Source organism: Trematosphaeria pertusa (assembly GCF_010094035.1).
Source record: "Trematosphaeria pertusa strain CBS 122368 unplaced genomic scaffold BU26scaffold_8, whole genome shotgun sequence".
Taxonomy (NCBI): Eukaryota; Fungi; Ascomycota; class Dothideomycetes; order Pleosporales; family Trematosphaeriaceae; genus Trematosphaeria; species Trematosphaeria pertusa.
In genome coordinates this window covers 1,555,510-1,573,122 of record NW_022987219.1, presented here as the reverse complement: position 1 = coordinate 1,573,122, position 17,613 = coordinate 1,555,510, and the positions used below count along the sequence as shown (strand labels likewise).

Here is a 17,613-nt window from a genome sequence, read left to right as displayed (position 1 = left end):
CTGCATCATGCCTACTTCTCCTTGTTCGGGGCAGAACATGATCGTCTTAAACTTCTCTCTGCGAAAGCCCGTCTGGCAAACTTGTCGATCTTTAGTCCAAGGCCTCTAGTTTCCATATCGCTTTGGTGGTCGCCTTTCTCGTTCCCCATCGCACGTACGCACATAGCTGCTCTATACTCGCCGCCTTTGGTATCTCCCGACATAGAGTCTATTGCATGCTCGTTCTGGTCCCAGATCCGCGAACACATGATCATTGTTCAGGACGGATTTCAAGACGAAGGCTGGGCACTCAGTGGTCTCTACCTGGACCCGGACGACGCTCCACATGAAGGCAGGCCGCGAGAATATGTAGTTGAGGGCATCGCAGCCAGGTCAACGGCTGTTCTGGACGAACAAGGAAGGCGGATCATAGACGTAGCTGCGGAGCGATTTCGAGTTCCCAACCATGGTTTCCACCGTGAGGTATTTCGATCCGGGATCCAACAGGCGCATCAGCTGGTTCCTTACAGCTTGTGGATGCGTGCTTCGAGGAGCGGCGAACAGGGAACAGAACATACTCCTCCATTCCGACAGATTCTGAGCAGGAATCAACCTCTCATTTTCTCTTTTTTCATCGTCGTTCATGCATTCGACTCTGGCTTCCTGCCACCTTCCTTCCAAACATAACACCGTCCGCCTAAACTCTTGTCGACATGCCCGCCCAACCATCGCCGAACGCTATTCCGATCTTTGGGTCTGCAGATCATAACATCTCCACTAGTCCCTTTCTAGTGCGTCTTAAATCCGTCCTCGCTCGAGCGTATTATCCCCCAACGGGGTCCCATAGCTCTAGCGGCTTCAATGTTGTAGGTACACGGCTCCGCATCGGTTCTGAGTCGTCTGCTTTTTAAACTCCCGGTCATCAAGCACCCATAGATCTCTTGAGCGGCCTACATTGCAGACTCGACTGGCCAAAGCCATCATGCGAAAACGCTGCAACTTTTCACCGGGCGGAGGGGAAACATTCTTGGTTAAGTTTCCCCTTTGGGGAGAGATCCCATAGCTTGCGGCTCTTGTGCATTCTGCTCCTAGCTCCGGAATAAGCTTTGCGAAGTTGTTATTTTTGACTGGAGGCGGCGCCATCGTTTGGATAACATATCGCTTGTGGTCTCAAGTCATCGACTCCAGGCCTGGTGCTTTTTAGTCCCCGGAGCTAGAAGACACATAGTGGCAGGTATTTGCAGTTTTTGGAAACGGGCTTTGAGAAATGGGAGAGGCGGGAGACGGGACATGCGCCTCCATCATGGCATTTTGGGCCTAGAGTTCATTGCATGTTGGGGTGATTGTGTCTTCTCGTCTCGGAGCGTAGGTTGCCCTCGTGGCTGTTTTCGAGGAGAAAAGACAGCGCAATCCGGAATCGAGCGCCTCTTTTTAGACTGCCAGATACCCAGACACTTTTTTGTCAGATATGATTGCTGGAGATGTCACCGGCCCATTCCAGGTTAGCCATGTTGGATTTGGATACGATCTCCGGCAGTGGCGAGAAGCAAGAGCAGTCAGACTGCGAGCTTCAAGACTTTGAACGATAACTTCTGGTCCACAGTCTCTCCGGACGCTTGAGTCGTCCCTCAAGTCGCTTTAGGAGAAGTGCAGAGCATATTTTGTACGCCTCTTGAGTTGGTTTTGAGCGACGATCCCGCATGTCGTACTATTCGCTGGTTATCCTGGTTCTAGATTATAGCATTGTACGGTAACCTTTAGGAGAAAAATGGGACCTCGGGGTGAACGGGAAGCTGCGTCTCCGGACATGGGGCTACTGTATTTGGGTTTGAGAGATTCGCTGTGTCCATAGGTCGTCGCATCGCATGTCGTGAGTCGGATCTCTAGGAGAAAGAGACGGAGAGGCGGGTCCATTTCGATTGTTTGGCGCTAGTTCTGGAGCGACAGGCGCGTGGATGATCTTTCTACCCGTTTTATGGTCTCCATGGTTTACTTTGAGGGTGTAAGCTTTTCGCGTCCTGGGAAGACAAGGAGCCATATGGTGTTGGATGGCCACACTTGGGTTCCTGGGCATGATAGTTTCCGCTCAGCGCTTTGAGGAGCTGCCCACACGCCCATACAAGTAGCCTACAAAAGACTCGACTACGGCGCTCCACAAGGAGTGGAGGCGAGGAGAGGCAGGACATCGGTTGCCGAGATTATTATTTTTTGAAGCAAGAAACGCCATCGGCGTCGTCATACAAGCTTTCGACTTCCATCTATAGGGTGTCGAGAACCATTCTCCTTGACAAGCGGAGCAGAACATGGGATATATGGCTCGCTGTTTAACGTTCCAGTCATGCTCTAGTTGCATCGACGCTTCTCTACACGAGTATTCGGACGCATGCAGTCTGGGAAGCGCAATTTTGGACACCGCCTCCAGTAACTGGGGGGGGTTAGAGAGAGACGCAGGCACGACATTTCTGCTTTGCTCAGCTCTTTTTCGAGCAAAAAACATTATAGGACTCTTGCTCGAATGATTTCGGTTTCCAGGCATATTAAACCGGTCGGGCTTTTATTAGTCAGGAAAACAGGGTCATCAGTGGTTTGAAAGCAAAGTTTTGCATCCGGACATGTTCTCATGTATTGGAGCTTTCTGAAAGATCGCGGCTCTCATGGGACGAGGTCCATGTCGATTGTAGCGACTAACTTCGACGAGTGGGGAAGCGGGCAGGCATATAATGAACAGCATGGTCGTTGTGAAAGCAGGAGACTCCATGTGGACTGTGACCGGCTCGTTTGGACTTCCAGGCATTCTGCGGCGCAGGCAATTCTTTTCGTCCAGGAAGCGGAGCCATGCGCGGATATGGACCGACCTTTTAGAATTCGGAGCATCACTTGAGTTATCAAGGAGTTATCAAGGGTTTGAGCGAGCCTCTTAAGCGGATGTCTAGAAAGAATAGAGGCTCAGAGGCGCGGCATGAGCACGCCATCGTAAGCTCTTTCGAACGAGGGACTCCATCGTGTGGATGCCTCGCCACCGTTTTTTATCTCCGGGTGAGGAACTTCCTAAGGGAGCTTCTTCCACGCTGCCAACTCCATCACTACGTGTATGTTCCCTTTTGATATTCAGACATAAACGCCGGCTTTGGAGGTTTGCGAAGAGTTTCCAGGCCCATACTACCCTTGCAATATCTGTTTTGAACACCGATATGGGTGGACACGGAAGAAAGAGGCAAGGGAGAAGGGCAGCATCGGCCTTTGGCTTAGTCACTTTAAGGCAGGACAGCCATCGGCCGAGAGTCCGAAGCTTTCGGGGTGGAAACATGACCGGTATTGTTGCATTCTTCATGTCGGAAGTCTAAGCCCATCTCGATCGGGCCGCTTCTTTAGTTCCCAGTCATACAAGTTCGTGATTAGTTATTGCATTACAAGAATCTGGAGGCTCATCAAGAGGATTGTCGATGATTTCGGAATCGCGGTTGGGCCCGGCAGAAGGAGCGATCGTGGGAGGCACTGGTGCGGTCTTGCTCGGAAGTTAGGCTTCTCATGCTTTGTTTGAGCGGTGATTTGGTTCCGCACATCGACACTTGCGAGCTTTGGTCTCTCAGAGAAAGGCAGCCGCATGGGGTGGAGAGGCCGCGAACTCTCATGTCCAGACACGGTCTCAGATCTGACTCTTTCTGGAGAGGCTCGTGAGGGTATATGCTCGTGCCACAATGTTTCAAGCTCTCCAGAAGCTGACTGTATCGTGCGCTGTCGCTAAGTCAGGCGCTGTATGGATGGTACGGGCTCGAATGCTCCCATTTTTAGACGTCGGTTTCGACGGGATTGAAGATTTTGTGGAGAAACGGCCTTGCGTGCGAATTTTTGTTCGCGCTTTCTGCTCCCGGATGTATGGCAGCAACTATCCAAGCGCCCGAAGCCTCACTGCCGGACATGGCACCCATTTACCGCCCATTCGGGAGTCCGTAGCCGCCCTCGTTCCTCACATGAAGCGGGTGTCGCATCGTTTTAGTCCTTCAAGCAACATTCCATGGTGCGAAACTTCCTAGCCTTCCGCAGCATGCGCTTATACTGTTACCATTTGAGCATCCACTCCATGCTAAGGTCAATATGCCATTTCGTGCTCGACGGACCGCAGACCCCTTGATGGGCAAGGGAAGGCAAGCGACCAAGGTCATGAGAAGTCAATGTCGGATTTTTAAGAGGCAGAAGCCAGCCATATGCTGAGATTGGCGTTTGCTTTAGAGACCTGTAGAAGGCCGTGGTATTCTGGATGTCCAGAAAAGCAGGGGCATTTATACCCACTTCTTCGGTTGCACTAGCAGCTCCTTCTCTCCAACATGGTTGCAGGTAATCCAGTTTTTGCTTTCCCGAGAGCGCGGCCCATTCAACGTTGTTTTGTGAAACTTTGGTGCCAATCTGTCCGAACTTGAGGCTCCCGGAGCCCGTCTCCATGTCTTCGGCCATTTTTTTTTAGCTCTTTTACACTCACTCTGGGAACTCGGATGGAAGGAATATAGCACTTCCACAAGCCCATTTTAGGCTTTCTTCAGCAGTTGTCAAGGGCAAGATCCAGCCATGTCAATAACCCACATCCTATTCCGGAAGCGCGAGAAAGCCGAATGATGCATCGTAGATGAGCAAGCATACATTCGGAAGAGGAGCCCGTTGTTCTGCCCCCCCATTTTCATCCAGACCGCCACTTTCGCCAACATACATCGTGCGAGAAATTGGGGGAGTTTTTTTTTTTTTGATTCTGAAGACCCGGCCGCATAGTTTGAAGGGAACCGACCTTCAAGGCATTGGAACGCTTGATAGAAGTCTCTCGAGTCCTTCTCCATATACATAATTGGAATAAACTTCGGTTCCGTATGTGGTGGTGTGCGGGAATCCACGAAGTTCATATGAAGCTTCCGACACGCTTTTCGAGGCAAGAACCAACCATCCTAGGACCCAGCGACTGGATTTAGAGGTAGAAGCGGACTAACGGGGAGTGTACGGGTGAAAGAGGTAGAAGAAGGGAGGCGTATTTATACTGCATCTCCTCATATCGGAGTGCTAGTGCTCTCTTTCTCCGCCATGAAACAGCCGAATGTCGAATCTTTCGACTCGCCGAAACTTGACCATGTGTGGTATGATCCAGGCCTTTGGGAGCGTCATCAGGAGGCGAGAGAGCGCTCGAACCGCGCTCCATGATTCTTGGTCGGGTTGGTCTTCGTCTCGGTTCCCTCCTGAACTCGGATAGATCGCAGGGGAGCACATCCCAGAACGCCATGCTACTTTTTGAATAAGTTTTGAGAAGACTGGACCTAGCCATCAATCTTGATGAACCTATCTGTTAGTCCTTGGCCGCGGGAGAGGAAGAGAAAGCGTACAGATACTCCAGCACGTAGAAGCAGTCTTCTATACCCGCTCTTGCGGGCAGTGAAGCCCATACTCCTTCTCGTCCCCACAATACGGCCCACAGCTGCTTGTTTTGGGCCCCCAGGCCTGGCTCTCCATAGTTGCCATTTGAGATTCTTTTGGCTCCTAAAGTCGTTTCGCGCAACGTGGACTCTTCCCGTTCTTCTCCATAGTCAGCTCCCCTACTGTCTTCTCGTTCCACACGCTCTCGTCACCCGAAGAGCAGTCCGCAGAAACCATTATTTCCGCATGTCCTCGATTTGGAAACGCAGGGCCAGCATACGCGCTGCCCGGAAATCTTTCCGCAAACGGTCGAGCGACCATAGCTGGGTTTTTCGTATGCTTTTAGATGCATAGAACTGCCTGTGTCTTAAAATGATACTTCCTCCAGCCCCCTTTTATTTCGCAGGAGAAAGGGCTAGTAGATGTCGCAGAGCCCAGGCGCAGAGAAGCATTCGTGGAAATGCATAGCTTTTTAGTCGTGCTAGGCCTACTCCGCCCTCCTCGAAGATTATGTGTTGAGAGTGTCGACTTCGGTTCGCCACACCCATGAATTGGGCTACGAGGTATTTTCGAATCAGGGACATCGACATTGACCCGTTCTCTTCCAGTCCATGGGTTTCCTTTGGGCCAAATTTGTTTCCGAGACGGACACATTCAGATTCGGGTGCGGAAGGAGGCAAATCCACAGCCCATAACGTCGTTGAGTCACGTTTTTAAAGGCAGAGAAACAGCCATGCTGTTGCGGGATCTCACCTTTAGTTAAAGAGGGCTATCGAGAGGAATGTGTGGAGGGAAGCTGGCGGAAGGGAGGTGCGTATTTATACACTTTTGCCGTCCTGGCTGTATGACTAAGGGGTCGATGGTAGAGCAGGCGACTCCGAGTCGGGCAACGCAAAGAGATCCCACGACTTACAAAACAGACGAAAAATGTGGCGCCGGACCACCGTAGACTGAACGTATTACGATTACTACTATAAGTGTACCTCTTGACAGAGGTTATTCTATCGTCCGGATACGGGACATGCGTTCCCCATATAACTTCATCCCTTTAGCGTAACTCGTCTCCTTTTCAATATATGTACACCAATCCTTCTCCCATTCTTCTCCCCAACTCCTTATTTTCTAACCTCGGCCAACAAATACGGCCCAATAACCACACAAGCCTTCCAAATCAGCAAAAAGCTCTCCACAAACAACACATACGGTGCTCTCCACACGGGCCCATCCCACATCCTGCACCAAACGGCATAAAATGCGACCGCGAAAAAGTGATATACCAGCACGCTCGGCGTCCTGATCAAGCCCGCCAGCAGCCCGCACGGCTCTGAAACGCACGTCCCGCCACGCTGGAAGTAGCGGAAGCATCCATTCTGGAGCGCAGTGAGTGCGGAATCGTCGGCGGCGAATAGCGAGTACAAGGCCATAGCGAGGATGTTGATGACGGAGGAACCGTTCTTGCGCTCCCAGTGGAAGCGCGAGATCTGCTTGAGGACGACGTCGGTGGACTCGAAAGTGGGCACACGTTCCGGGGAGAGGAGTTGGGAGAGGAGCAGCACGTCGTTGAAAGCGACGGTCATGCCGCCGCCGGTTAGCGGGTGCCGCATGTTCATCGCATCGCCTAGTATCATCAGGCCCGGTGTCTTCTGTGTAGCTGGCGGGAGGAAGGAGTTCGGCATGGAACGGAACTTTCCGCTTTCGATTGCTCTCCTCAAAGAAGGTTGTACGCAGTCTGGCACTGCGGGTAGCGCTACGTTGAGGAGGTGGTTCTTTATGCCGCCGGCTTTGGGGGACGCGGAGGGGAGGTTTTCGGGGACGTCGATTAGGATGCGCGTCTCATGGGTGCCGATTTGGTAAATGAGGATCGGTGGTGCGTCGGAAAGGATTACGTGCCCGTGATTTGGCATGGGGAGTTCCGCATCGATCAATTCGAGCCCGAAGAACTTTGACCGCACTTCAGGTGCGCGCGGGAGATATGTCTTCCTGAATTTGCTTGCGTAGCCATCGCTTATCAGCGTCAGAGCGCCGAAATAGTAATCTTGCTTTCCCGCGGTGTGGCATTCCACGCCCAGAATCTGGTCAGTGTATCCGCTCTTCACCACGTCCGTAACTGTGGTTTCTACGACTGTGACGTTCGGTGTCGCCCGCGCGGCAGCACGCAGCTTCTGGATGAAGCGGCCATGGTGGAAGGAGCGGCCTTCAGGAGGGTTGGAGGGCGTGGAGTCTGGCGTGAGGTTTGCGGGATAGGGGATGTGGACGGGCTCGCGGTGGTAGGTTACTTGGTAGCCGTAGCAGGGGACGGCGTCGATGTCTTCTAGGCACTCTATTCAATTGTCAGCACGTCTGCCCCACCGTTCTTTTCATCCATCCTGCTCCGTCCGTAGTGTGAGAATGGAAGGATGTACACACCTCTCAACCCCAGCTTCTCCAGCGCATAAACGCCACCCGGCTGCAGCAGCTCGCCCACGATGCGATCCGGCTCTTTCAAACTCCTCTCCAGCAGTATCACACTCCGCCCCTGCTTGCCAAACGCAGCGGCCGCCGCGCATCCTACAATGCCAGCGCCCACAATCACAATGTCTGCCTCATGGTGCTCGCGCCGCCGCACGTCGCGGTAGTCGTTCGTCGCTATTGCCTCGAGCGAGCGGTTCGTTTTCGGCATGCCCTTGGCCAGGAGAGTGGTAGAGGAAGTCGTGGTGGCGGTCGAGGGCTCAACCGTGGTCGTGGTGGTTGTGGACATATTGGCGGGTGATAAAGCCTGCTGAAAGGAAATGGAGGCACAAGGGAACGGAGAAATTAGCCCTGCACACGATAAACGACAGCCCAGAGCGAGCACATGCGACCAAAGGACTACAGCACGAACAAGCAGGCCGCAATTGCAGAAGTGGCGATCTTAAAGAGGGCGACTGTGATCCAAAATCGGGGGCGGCACCTCACCGCCTCCCTCGGTTCTGCCAGGGGTCGGCCAATCGCATCGTTCAGTGGTACGATGGACGCGTGAAAGTCATTTCATCCAGTAGAATTTCACCCCTCTCGAACCATCATCTGGCGTTTTTGCTGGATAGCTTTTCGCACATGCGAGTAGCTGAAAGATGCAGTCGTGCGTGAATTGAAGAGTCTGTCTTGGCGAGCAAGCCATGCTACGCTACAAAAAAAGCTGCGTGGGCCGAGCGGCGCGTGCTATAATAGAAATTACGGAAATATGCAATATGCTGTTGGTAAAGAGGGATAGGAAATGAATATGCAGAGAGGCGCGTAACGTCGTCCACCGCCCATTTTTGTGTTTTCAGACCCAGTCCAAGTGATGCATGACGCGCCAAGTCCTCCAGTACCCAACCTCCGAAGTCCGCCACCTCCGCCGCGTCATCCCAAGCCCATCGTTCAGCCACGCGGCACCCTCCTCTTCCAAACGAAACAAAACGAAACGAAACGGGGACACGCGTGATGAAACCGGTAAATGCATTGAAACGCAGCCTCGAAAAGTCCGATGATACGCCATCCGCGGTGCAAGATGCCCCAAGCGCCCAGTGCTCACCCCCGATGCAGAGGCTGAGCTGAACAAGAGAACCAAACGAAATGCGGAAAACTCGATGCGAGAGCGGGAGACACCGCTGCCAAGGGAAATTGCAGCCCGTCAGCGAAACGCAAAAGCCAAGATTGACGTCGTTACAAGGCCACGCCTGGCTGGTTTGGCGTTGCCTGCGGATGCGGAGATGGCAACGGCGAAGGGACTTCCACGATGGTCGGCTGGCTGAGGTTGAGCTGATTCGGACGCTTCGAGGCGTCGTTTTTTGATCCATCGGGTTTCTGGCCGGGATTCAGCTGGGAATACCGGTAGTAGGCATCGTAGAATTCGCTGAAGCGAGGATCGTTCGTTTGGTTGCTTTGCGATGACCCGGGTGCGAGGAGGGAGCTCGAAGCGCTTGGTCGGCGGCTTGGTTCCTTGCTTGCAGCGGCAACAGTGGAATTGCGGCTCGAGTTTTCGGGGAAGGAGTAATTGTAGGCGGAGCCGCTCGAAGTCGTGCGTTTGTGGTGGCCCTGGTATGTCGATGTTCTCTTGTCACTATATATGCTGCTTGCGCTGCTCAGGTCTCGTTGGTGGGATGGCTGATACGTTTGTGGTAGAAGACGGACGGGCGACGACGGTCGTTCAGTTGGCATATTGTCTTTACAAAAGTCAGGATTGCTCGTGACGTTGATTGCTTGAATGCTAAATATCACAGCACCAAGGAAAGTCTACCTACTCGACTGCTCGGCTCGGACACCCGGCTCGTGGAACGTGGGGAAGGGAGACCGAGCATCGTCCTGGAATGCCCTCTGTGGCATGGAAGGAGGCTTGGCTACGGGAGCACGGCCTGGGGAGGGCGGAGCGCTGTGGTTTGGCGAGTGCGCGGGTGATGGGTCGTTGAAAGAGGCGGCTTGCGATTTCGCGGGATCTTCAGCGGAGACAAGGGAAGCTCGGAGCCCTTCTGGCATCGGGATCTGTGGCGGAACTGGAGCATAGTGTTCAGGTTTGAAGCTAGGCGATCGAGGTGAGAGACGTCCGTCACTCTCGCCGCTATCCGAGCCCCCAAAGGTAGGTGAGTGCGGAGGGCGCGCTAGAACTGGCGAAGGGGGCACGGTCAAGTTCATATTGACGGCGGCGTTGTGATTGATCCTTCCATTCAATTCCGCCTCAGATGGTCGCAGCTTCATCATGTTCGGTGGTGACTTCCTTCTCGGAGGAGAGTGCGAGGGCAAGGTTTCCGAATCGCGGTTATTGGTGTGAGCCAGAGGCAAGCTGGTGACACTGCTTGCCATGGAATGCGTTTGGATCTTTGGTGAGTTGAAGCCGCCGATCAGAGTTGTCGATGACATTGCCGGGCTTTCGGCGATCGATCCAGCTCTTGATGTAGGGCGAGATTGCGGGATACCGGCGTAAAACCCAGCTTCTATGGCTCGAATGCCGAACAAGTCCCCTTCGTCCTTCTCCCGCTGATTCAACTCCATCTGTTCCTCTCTGGGTCCCGATTCCTCATTATGCTGCTTGGTAAACTTCTTCAATCTGATGCTGGTGTAAGTGTGTCTCCGATGACAATGAATGAGTTAGGCTTACTTTCTGCGGTCATACAGGAGCTTGATTGCACCAGCGATTAGAGTGAGGACGAGGAGCGACACGAAGACCACACTGTTATGGTCAATACAAAGTGCATAACCAGGTCAAGCGGGTACGTACGTGTACTTGTAGGCCAACTGCAAATCGCCGAACCAGTTCCCCATTATGATTACTTTTTATTCTTTTCCTGGAGAGTGAACGAGAGACTGGAGCACCTGGCTCCGACTGAGGACGACAGCGACGAATGATATGGAGCGAGAGTGTTCCGACAACTGGCGCTGAGCTGAAACGACGAAACGCGCTTCCTGTATGTGATATCTAAATCTGCGTCTTGAGGCGTCCAAAACGGTGATGACGACGGAGGGAGCTGTTGCAGAGTTCCCAAAAAGGCCGAAGACCTGGCGCGCCCGGAGACAAAGAGTTTCAGCTATAGGCAGAATATACCCCTGCAAGAACGAACGATCTGCCGGTGTGAACGAATGACCACCCCAGTGGCAGGCAAGTAACGAGCGCTAATAACGAAGGGATGTGTGAGAGGAACACACGGTTGAAAAGAACGACTGCTGGCGGCAGAAGCACACACCTGGGAGAAGTGGGCACGAAGTGGTGTGAAGGGGGAAGAGGCACAGGTAAAGAGGCAAAGCTGTGCCTTACGCGCAGACCACTACTGTCTGGCGCCATGCGGACAGTGGATGTCGGCACGTTTGGCCCATGGGCGCTTTGGGTTCTCACGATCTAAAAGCGGAACGAAAGGCTGGATCTCAATGCTCGTCCGCGAAGCGAGCACCGTCAGCGAATCAGGCATGGCTGTGTAAATGGACCACTCCTAAATTGGAAGGCTGTTTTGCATGGTCCTAGCCCTTTTCGTCCGGAGAGTGTTTGAGAGGCCTGTCCCGGACCTCCGCTACTGTGCGGCGGCTCCAGAGCTTTGTCGTGTCCGTCAGATTAGTTCAAAGCTTCCTCAGAAAGGAGTGAAATTCTCTCAGAGTCTGGAAAGGACGTTGCATCGAGGGGATAATCAGCCGTCTCTTTCGTAAGGCAGCCTTTAAAATTCTGCAGCGTTAAATTGATCGGCCGCAACCAATGCGAGGCCCAACGGAACCTGGTCGGCAATCTGTGAAGACGGCATGGGTGGCTAAACAGCAGGCGGCTTTCCTTGGAAGGCTGGAGGCGTATGATTCGTGTTCTCGAACGGCGTGGCCCCTGAAAACGTGCGGGGATGGAAGCAGGAACAGGCAAGGCGGTTGTCCGGACGCAGCCACTGTATCCGCTTTACGGTTCTTGGCAGGGGAGAAACACACCACGTCCGAGGCGCAGGATTCGAGAAAACGTAAAAGGAGAGCGAAGCGCGACTGTCATCCATGGATGGCCAGTAACCCTCAGCACGAGGCCGTCTCGTGATCTCTCCTGCCGAGGCGTTCTCGTACAACCTGCTTTCGTCGCATTCGTGACTCGTCGAACCAATGCTGCTCGTCGACCTGACTCTGCGCTGTTTTTGGCTCGGAAGGAGAGGGAATTGGCCCCGAGACCGAAGGAGCAATTGACGATGCTTGATATGAAAAGGCGAGAGGTGGCACGACTTCTTCGTGCGTATCCAACTGCAGACACTCTGGCTGTCGCACACGCTTACCCGGATAGAGTGATGACAGCTGTGACTAGTTCCGTGGACGCGTTGGACCAACGCTGCAGCCGATTCCTCTGCTCCTGCGCCCGTCACACAAGCTCGCGACCGGTGCGCATGTGTGAGCATCCGATGAGCCGAGCATGTTCGACCTAGTCCGGAAGAGCGCGGCCGACACCTAGCCGCGGGGACGGGGACGGGCCACGATAGCTTCTTATAGTATACGAAGATCCGTTGGTTTCCGACCGAACGGTTCCCCTTCTTCATCTCGTCTTTCTCTCCGTCCAGGTTGCTGTGCCTGTACAGTACAAGACACATAGCACCGAGAAGCCGTCCTCTCGATCAGACGGGTATGCAACTTCGAAGCCTTTGGCCTTGCGAACCGATGACCAAATCCAATGGTAGTCTAGCGCCAACGTAATGAAGCCTCACGACCTTAGCGAGCAGGTCTGGCGTCAAGTGGGCGTCTGTGGGCGTCTGTAGGCGTCACGGCCGTCGCGTCCCCCAACACACGACTCGACGCTCCTGAACTGTGAGCAAAAGTAACAAAGCTACGCCTACCCCTGCAGTAGCACTCACGGTGCTCGCCCACACCATCTGCGTATCCACTGCATGGACGAGAGCTGCCGAAATCCGTCTTATTAGCAGGTGAACCATGCTCCGCCAGGCATGAACTTTGGAATTGCTGCAAGCGAACCGTGCGGGATGGTAGCCTCGGGGGCGTTCGAAGAAAAAGCAGGCAAGGTGGCGCCGCGGAGGATGTGCTCGCCCGTGCTCGCTCAGCCTCGCGTCGCTCTCGTTTGCTGAAAGGAGGAATTTAGGGCTTGCTTTTTTGCTGCCTTGCCGTCCGATGGCGTGCAGGAGGCATGCACGTTTCCTTGGTTGGGGAGCTTGATGATGCTGATGCTGATGCTGATGCTTTTTCCGTCCCTCGTGAGGGAATTTTTGCTCACGGCCGGCGTCACGCCTTCAAAAGACGGAAGAAGCAGTCATATGTTTCAGCCGTCGCTTAGAGGTCCGGGGAGGATGAGTTGTCCAAGGCATTGTGCCGGGGAAACGCGCGCGTGAGGCTCTTGGCAAAAACTCGCGATGCCTTTCGTCATCGACTGCCCCACACGCAGACCTCACCTCAACCTCGACCCACAATTGCACCACTTTCAAGCCTCATCGCTTCTTCTTACGCTAAATATCCGCCATGGCTGCCGAGAAGAAGCCAAAAGTCCTCAACGTTGAGCCGTTAGTTAGTCTGCCACCATACGATGAGCTGAGCGCGTTTTGATGTCCTTCAGAACTACAAGGACGCGAAATGGGCGACGCTGGTAAAGTATGTCGTTTAGTATTCCCCAATTCGGGGGGCTCACTGGCTCAACTTCCTCAGAACCACGTACACGGACCCCGAGGGCGTGCAACGAGACTGGGAGTCCGCAGAGCGCCTCACCCGCCCCAAGGGCTCTGACATCGACGGTGTCGGGGTTGTAGCTATCCTGCAAGATCCTGCGAAGCCTCAAGACCCTCCGCGGATTCTTCTCCAGAAGCAATGGCGCCCGCCCGTCAACGCCACGGTGATCGAGGTTCCCGCCGGATTGATCGACCCCAAGGAGTCACCCGAGGTATGTGCGGTACGAGAGCTCAAGGAGGAGACGGGATATGTTGGCGAGGTTGTCAATGACGGCTTTGGTGTAAGCCCGGTGATGTTCAATGGTAAGGCCACTGGTCGCGCGTTCGGCACACTAAATGGTAGCGTCTGTTCGAATACACATTAACCTTCCTCCAGATCCCGGTTTTTGCAATACCAATCTCCGCATGATCCATGTTACCGTCGACCTTTCTCTCCCTGAGAACCAAAACCCAAAGCCCGAACTCGAAGACAACGAATTCATCGAGACCTTCTCCGTGTCCTTCAAAGACCTATGGGATGAGTGCAGGAAGCTGGAGCAAGAGGGCTATGCAATAGATGCGAGGGTGGGCACGCTTGCCGAGGGTGTTGAATGCGCCAAGCGGTGGAAATTGTGGTGAGGAGGAAGAATACACCCGCACAGTGAGATGAGCCAACGCGTTGAGCAGCGTCCCACGGCGGATCGTGAGTCAATATTCACTTCGATCGGAGACAGGTTAACCCGGTATAGTCGTCAGGGAGGTATACCTCTCGAAGCTGTCTCGGCGTCCTGGCAGCTGATTGTTAAAACCAAAATATACGAAGCGAATTCAACGACGGCTTCTCCGCCCTCCTTGGGCGACTTTCCAACCACAGTCACCATGTCCACACTTGCTGATATTGAAAGAACGAATTCAAGTCCCGTTCGGAGCAATTCGACGATTTTGCGCCGTCCTACGTTCTGCCAAACACGGTCAGGAGTTGTCAACCTCGGCACTAAAAATCATTCGTGGGAATAACCCTAAGACAATAGCACAGGGAGGCTAGTTCCTTCGAGCGTAGTTTGGGCTGAATTTCTAGGCAGAACGCATACTTGACACAGACTAAAGAGTCCTACAGACCAGCTTCACGCTGCGCCGTAAGCCAGACAGACACACGGGATGGGCCGTTACTTGATCTTCCTCTGACAGCTTGAATAGGATCTCTAGAGCTCCTCCAACCATGCGGAACATTATCGCCATAATGCGCCGCCCGGACTCATTCCGAGAGGGCCCGGTCGTTCGGCAGCTCCGTCACTGCTGTGTCGGGCGTGTCCTTTCTGACACGTATCCCCCAATTATCCAGTGGCTGAGAGTGAGTGCTTCGGCGGTTACGTGTTTGCGAGGCGCATTGCGCTGCCTCAGCGCTGGTTGTGGTGGGGGGCCAAAGCCCAGCCCGACGCTCACCCTCCCTCCGCTCGCCCCAGGTAAGACGGACATGCCGGTGCAGCCCGCCACATTGGCTGACTCTATAGACTTCCACTCCCAGATGTATAGCAAGGAATTCATCCTGGTTGCAGGCATTGCTTGAGTTTGGGTACGTGGACACGCCAACGTGCCCAAATATATTGGAGGGATCGTCGTCCTAATGGGTATTTCGTAGGGCCGCAAGTGCCAGCGGGCGGCGAAGGACGAACAGCTAACCAAAACTTCTATCATCTGTCCTCTACTCTTGGAAAGATGGGTCCGCCTTCAGTGCAACCATGTCATGCACTGCCCCTAGGTGTGTGTGCATCCCGCGCAGCGTGCTCCCGTCCCGAGGGCGGAGAGCTCCCACAGGTCAGGATCGGTTCGACCTTGAGTGTTGCCTCACTTTACCCTAGAAGGAGCAGCCACTCGACGCTGACCTGCACCGCCAAACCGATGGCTCTGTCGGGCAGCTATCCAAAGAATCTAGGCACCATGGCCATGATAAGAGAATGGGTTGGGCGCGGCGTTTTCATAATATGCATCGTGCTTGTCGGTCTACTATCAGAGACACTGGGCTCCAGGCAGCTGCGATGTAAAAATACTTCAGCTAAGAGAGGGTCTGAGCGGCAGGTGGTTTCCAGGAGAATGGTTCAAGACGATGGTGTGCTGGCTGGCCTCCAAGCGCTCATGGTGGCCATTCGTTCAGAATTGAGATCAGGTCACAATCAACGTTGCCCGCACGTATCAGCCTATCTTCAAGGAGAACATTCGGTCACTCAACCAGGAATTTAAAAAAAGTAAGGCTGAACCACCCCCTAATGCAAGACCCCGGCCTCTCCTTTTTCCTTCCGTGGCACAGCCTACCCGATGCTTCTCGATGGAGGAGAAACCTGCGTTCGTGGAAGGCGGAAAGGGCAAGTGTACTTCGGACGAGTAGTTACACGGGGCATGTCAACCCGCGCAGAGTCTTGTTGCCGCAGAACCCAATGTAAGCCTGAGTTGGATTGGACTTGAAGCATACAGGTGGACCGGATGAAGCAAACCCCAATGTGTCGACACGTAGGCGAACACCCCAGCTGCCAACGCGCCCTCGCACAACCGCGCACAACACATCGGCCAGCGCCTTGACGAGAAAGAAGAAGGGGAGGTGGAGATGGCGGCGGAGCTGAATGGGTTAAAAGAAACGTCGACGTCAAGCGGACATCGAGGATAGGTCTCAAAAGTCCGACTCTGCCAACTACCACATACTCGTCCATCCTTTAATAACAATCTCGCGGATCTGATCATGCCGAACGCTCAACCCACCAGTTCCGACTCTGCCCATTCTGTCAGAACCGCCAGTGACACCGGAGAACAACCCGGAAATCGCACTCCCATTGGCGACAGCCAACCTGCTTCGAGCTACCATAGCGGCAATCCCCCGACCACCAGCGACCATAGCACCAAGGGCAACAACGCCAGTAGCACCCCCGTGGATGGTCACAGCGCCGACCGCCCACCCGATTCAATATCGCGGAGCGCTGCTTCAACATCCTCGACCGAACAGCTCCTCTCTCCGCGGGTCGTCACCGTCATCAATGGTTCGTTGTTTCACCACCCCACTACCTATTCTAAATAACCGCCCATTTAGGCTCAAAGGACTTTCCCATGTACGCAGTACCAAGCCGTTCAAGCTCGATGGAAGTCCTTCTCAGTGACAGCGACTGGGATGACGATGGAACGCATTGAATGGGTGTATTGAGATGGCCGACGACGCGGAACCGAGTATCGGCAAGATTGCGGACGCTCTTTACGGTCTGGGCCCGATTGGAGAAACGCTCCTTACACGTAATGTGGAAAGCCGGTGAAACAGACGCTCTTTACATTATGAGAACATAGCGAGACGGACGGTCTTTGCAACGGAACAGACATTCTTTTCGGCACGGGAATTCGATAGAACGACGCTCATTGCAATGCAGAGGCCCGGTCAAGAGGCTGCTTCACGCCGCGGACTTGTTAAGGAACGTCTGTGTATTCGAGGCGGAGATATCCACGAGTCAATCATTAAGTTTTCTTCCTACAAGGCCATAATCTACCAGATCCTCCACTGACTTGAGACATCACTGAGAGCCACCACCCTTGACAGTGCCCGTCTTCGTACCTTGGCCCGACCAGAAGAGCCCTTCATTCAGTATCCAACCCCTCGCCGGCGCCGTCGCCAAGAAGAACCTCCATGGAGCTCGACCGACTCAAGGTAGGGCGGCGCATTGGGCGTTCGAACGAGCCTAGATTACATTGTTAGCTTGAAGACTCAGTGGTGAGTCGAGGCTGCAACTAACCGTTGATGGCAACGGCCTCCCTAGGGGAGAGTTGGGCCCCAGAGGAGCTGGCTGCTGAAGGTGTAGCAGATGAATCGAGCTCGCTGGACGTGTTCCCGTGGACAGCATTGCCAGTGCGGGGATTCCCATCACCAGTGTCGGGTTTCGCGCTGGCGTGATTGCGTTCGCTTGCCATAGTGAGTTCGCCGATTTCGAATGATGCCGAATTGAACGAAGCAGGTCTCTGGGATGGCTATCTGATCTCCGCGTTGGAACCTCTCTTTATGCTTCTTCACCCTCAGCATCAACAAGTCGACTTGCATGTCATCGGCCCAACGCCGCGCCCTTCAGCACTGGATGCGACCAATGCTATAGCATATTCAAACCTTTCGGCAGCATCCCGAAGTTAT

At 54.0% G+C, this 17,613-nt stretch overlaps 6 protein-coding genes across 6 annotated transcripts; 3 read left to right on the top strand and 3 right to left on the bottom strand.

Moving 5' to 3' along the window:
- Window positions 1-6,435: 6,435 nt before the first annotated feature.
- Window positions 6,436-8,465, bottom strand: BU26DRAFT_520081 (squalene monooxygenase). The gene is made up of 2 exons (XM_033829220.1): window positions 7,777-8,465; window positions 6,436-7,690 (listed from the first exon to the last, which is right to left on the bottom strand). The coding sequence occupies exons 1-2, from the start codon at window positions 8,105-8,107 to the stop codon at window positions 6,486-6,488; spliced, it is 1,536 nt and encodes a 511-aa protein (XP_033683400.1). The 5' UTR covers window positions 8,108-8,465; the 3' UTR covers window positions 6,436-6,485.
- A 920-nt stretch (window positions 8,466-9,385) lies between these two features.
- Window positions 9,386-10,755, bottom strand: BU26DRAFT_332928 (uncharacterized protein). Its single transcript, XM_033822208.1, has 3 exons — window positions 10,583-10,755; window positions 10,463-10,534; window positions 9,386-10,411 (listed from the first exon to the last, which is right to left on the bottom strand). Exons 1-3 carry the CDS (start codon window positions 10,624-10,626, stop codon window positions 9,604-9,606), a joined length of 924 nt encoding a protein of 307 aa, XP_033683399.1. The 5' UTR covers window positions 10,627-10,755; the 3' UTR covers window positions 9,386-9,603.
- Window positions 10,756-11,370: 615 nt separating this feature from the next.
- Window positions 11,371-12,840, bottom strand: BU26DRAFT_332947 (uncharacterized protein). Its single transcript, XM_033822209.1, has one exon. It carries the CDS (start codon window positions 12,399-12,401, stop codon window positions 11,598-11,600), a length of 804 nt encoding a protein of 267 aa, XP_033683398.1. The 5' UTR covers window positions 12,402-12,840; the 3' UTR covers window positions 11,371-11,597.
- A 379-nt stretch (window positions 12,841-13,219) lies between these two features.
- BU26DRAFT_458663 (uncharacterized protein) lies at window positions 13,220-14,163 on the top strand. The gene is made up of 4 exons (XM_033824988.1): window positions 13,220-13,323; window positions 13,373-13,407; window positions 13,462-13,784; window positions 13,858-14,163. The coding sequence occupies exons 1-4, from the start codon at window positions 13,279-13,281 to the stop codon at window positions 14,097-14,099; spliced, it is 645 nt and encodes a 214-aa protein (XP_033683397.1). The 5' UTR covers window positions 13,220-13,278; the 3' UTR covers window positions 14,100-14,163.
- An 805-nt stretch (window positions 14,164-14,968) lies between these two features.
- On the top strand, window positions 14,969-15,732 carry BU26DRAFT_333070 (uncharacterized protein). Its single transcript, XM_033822211.1, has one exon. The coding sequence runs from the start codon at window positions 15,177-15,179 to the stop codon at window positions 15,696-15,698; it is 522 nt and encodes a 173-aa protein (XP_033683396.1). The 5' UTR covers window positions 14,969-15,176; the 3' UTR covers window positions 15,699-15,732.
- Window positions 15,733-16,191: 459 nt separating this feature from the next.
- BU26DRAFT_506105 (uncharacterized protein) lies at window positions 16,192-16,634 on the top strand (the record flags this gene model as incomplete). The annotated part of the gene is made up of 2 exons (XM_033826891.1): window positions 16,192-16,486; window positions 16,537-16,634. The coding sequence occupies 2 exons, from the start codon at window positions 16,192-16,194 to the stop codon at window positions 16,632-16,634; spliced, it is 393 nt and encodes a 130-aa protein (XP_033683395.1).
- Between the last annotated feature and the right edge of the window lie 979 nt (window positions 16,635-17,613).

Bases quoted from the DNA above. Each gene is read 5' to 3' on its own strand.
- BU26DRAFT_520081 (XM_033829220.1), bottom strand. From the start codon at position 8,107: ATGTCCACAACCACCACGACCACGGTTGAGCCCTCGACCGCCACCACG. The intron at 7,691-7,776 runs GTGTGTACATCC...ACAATTGAATAG, and splicing joins GGAGAAGCTGGGGTTGAGAG to AGTGCCTAGAAGACATCGAC.
- BU26DRAFT_332928 (XM_033822208.1), bottom strand. From the start codon at position 10,626: ATGGGGAACTGGTTCGGCGATTTGCAGTTGGCCTACAAGTACAC. The intron at 10,535-10,582 runs GTACGTACCCGC...TGACCATAACAG, and splicing joins CAGTTGGCCTACAAGTACAC to TGTGGTCTTCGTGTCGCTCC. The intron at 10,412-10,462 runs GTAAGCCTAACT...CACCAGCATCAG, and splicing joins CTCCTGTATGACCGCAGAAA to ATTGAAGAAGTTTACCAAGC.
- BU26DRAFT_332947 (XM_033822209.1), bottom strand. From the start codon at position 12,401: ATGTGTCTTGTACTGTACAGGCACAGCAACCTGGACGGAGAGAAAGAC.
- BU26DRAFT_458663 (XM_033824988.1), top strand. From the start codon at position 13,279: ATGGCTGCCGAGAAGAAGCCAAAAGTCCTCAACGTTGAGCCGTTA. The intron at 13,324-13,372 runs GTTAGTCTGCCA...GATGTCCTTCAG, and splicing joins TCCTCAACGTTGAGCCGTTA to AACTACAAGGACGCGAAATG. The intron at 13,785-13,857 runs GTAAGGCCACTG...ACCTTCCTCCAG, and splicing joins AAGCCCGGTGATGTTCAATG to ATCCCGGTTTTTGCAATACC.
- BU26DRAFT_333070 (XM_033822211.1), top strand. From the start codon at position 15,177: ATGGGTCCGCCTTCAGTGCAACCATGTCATGCACTGCCCCTAGGTGTG.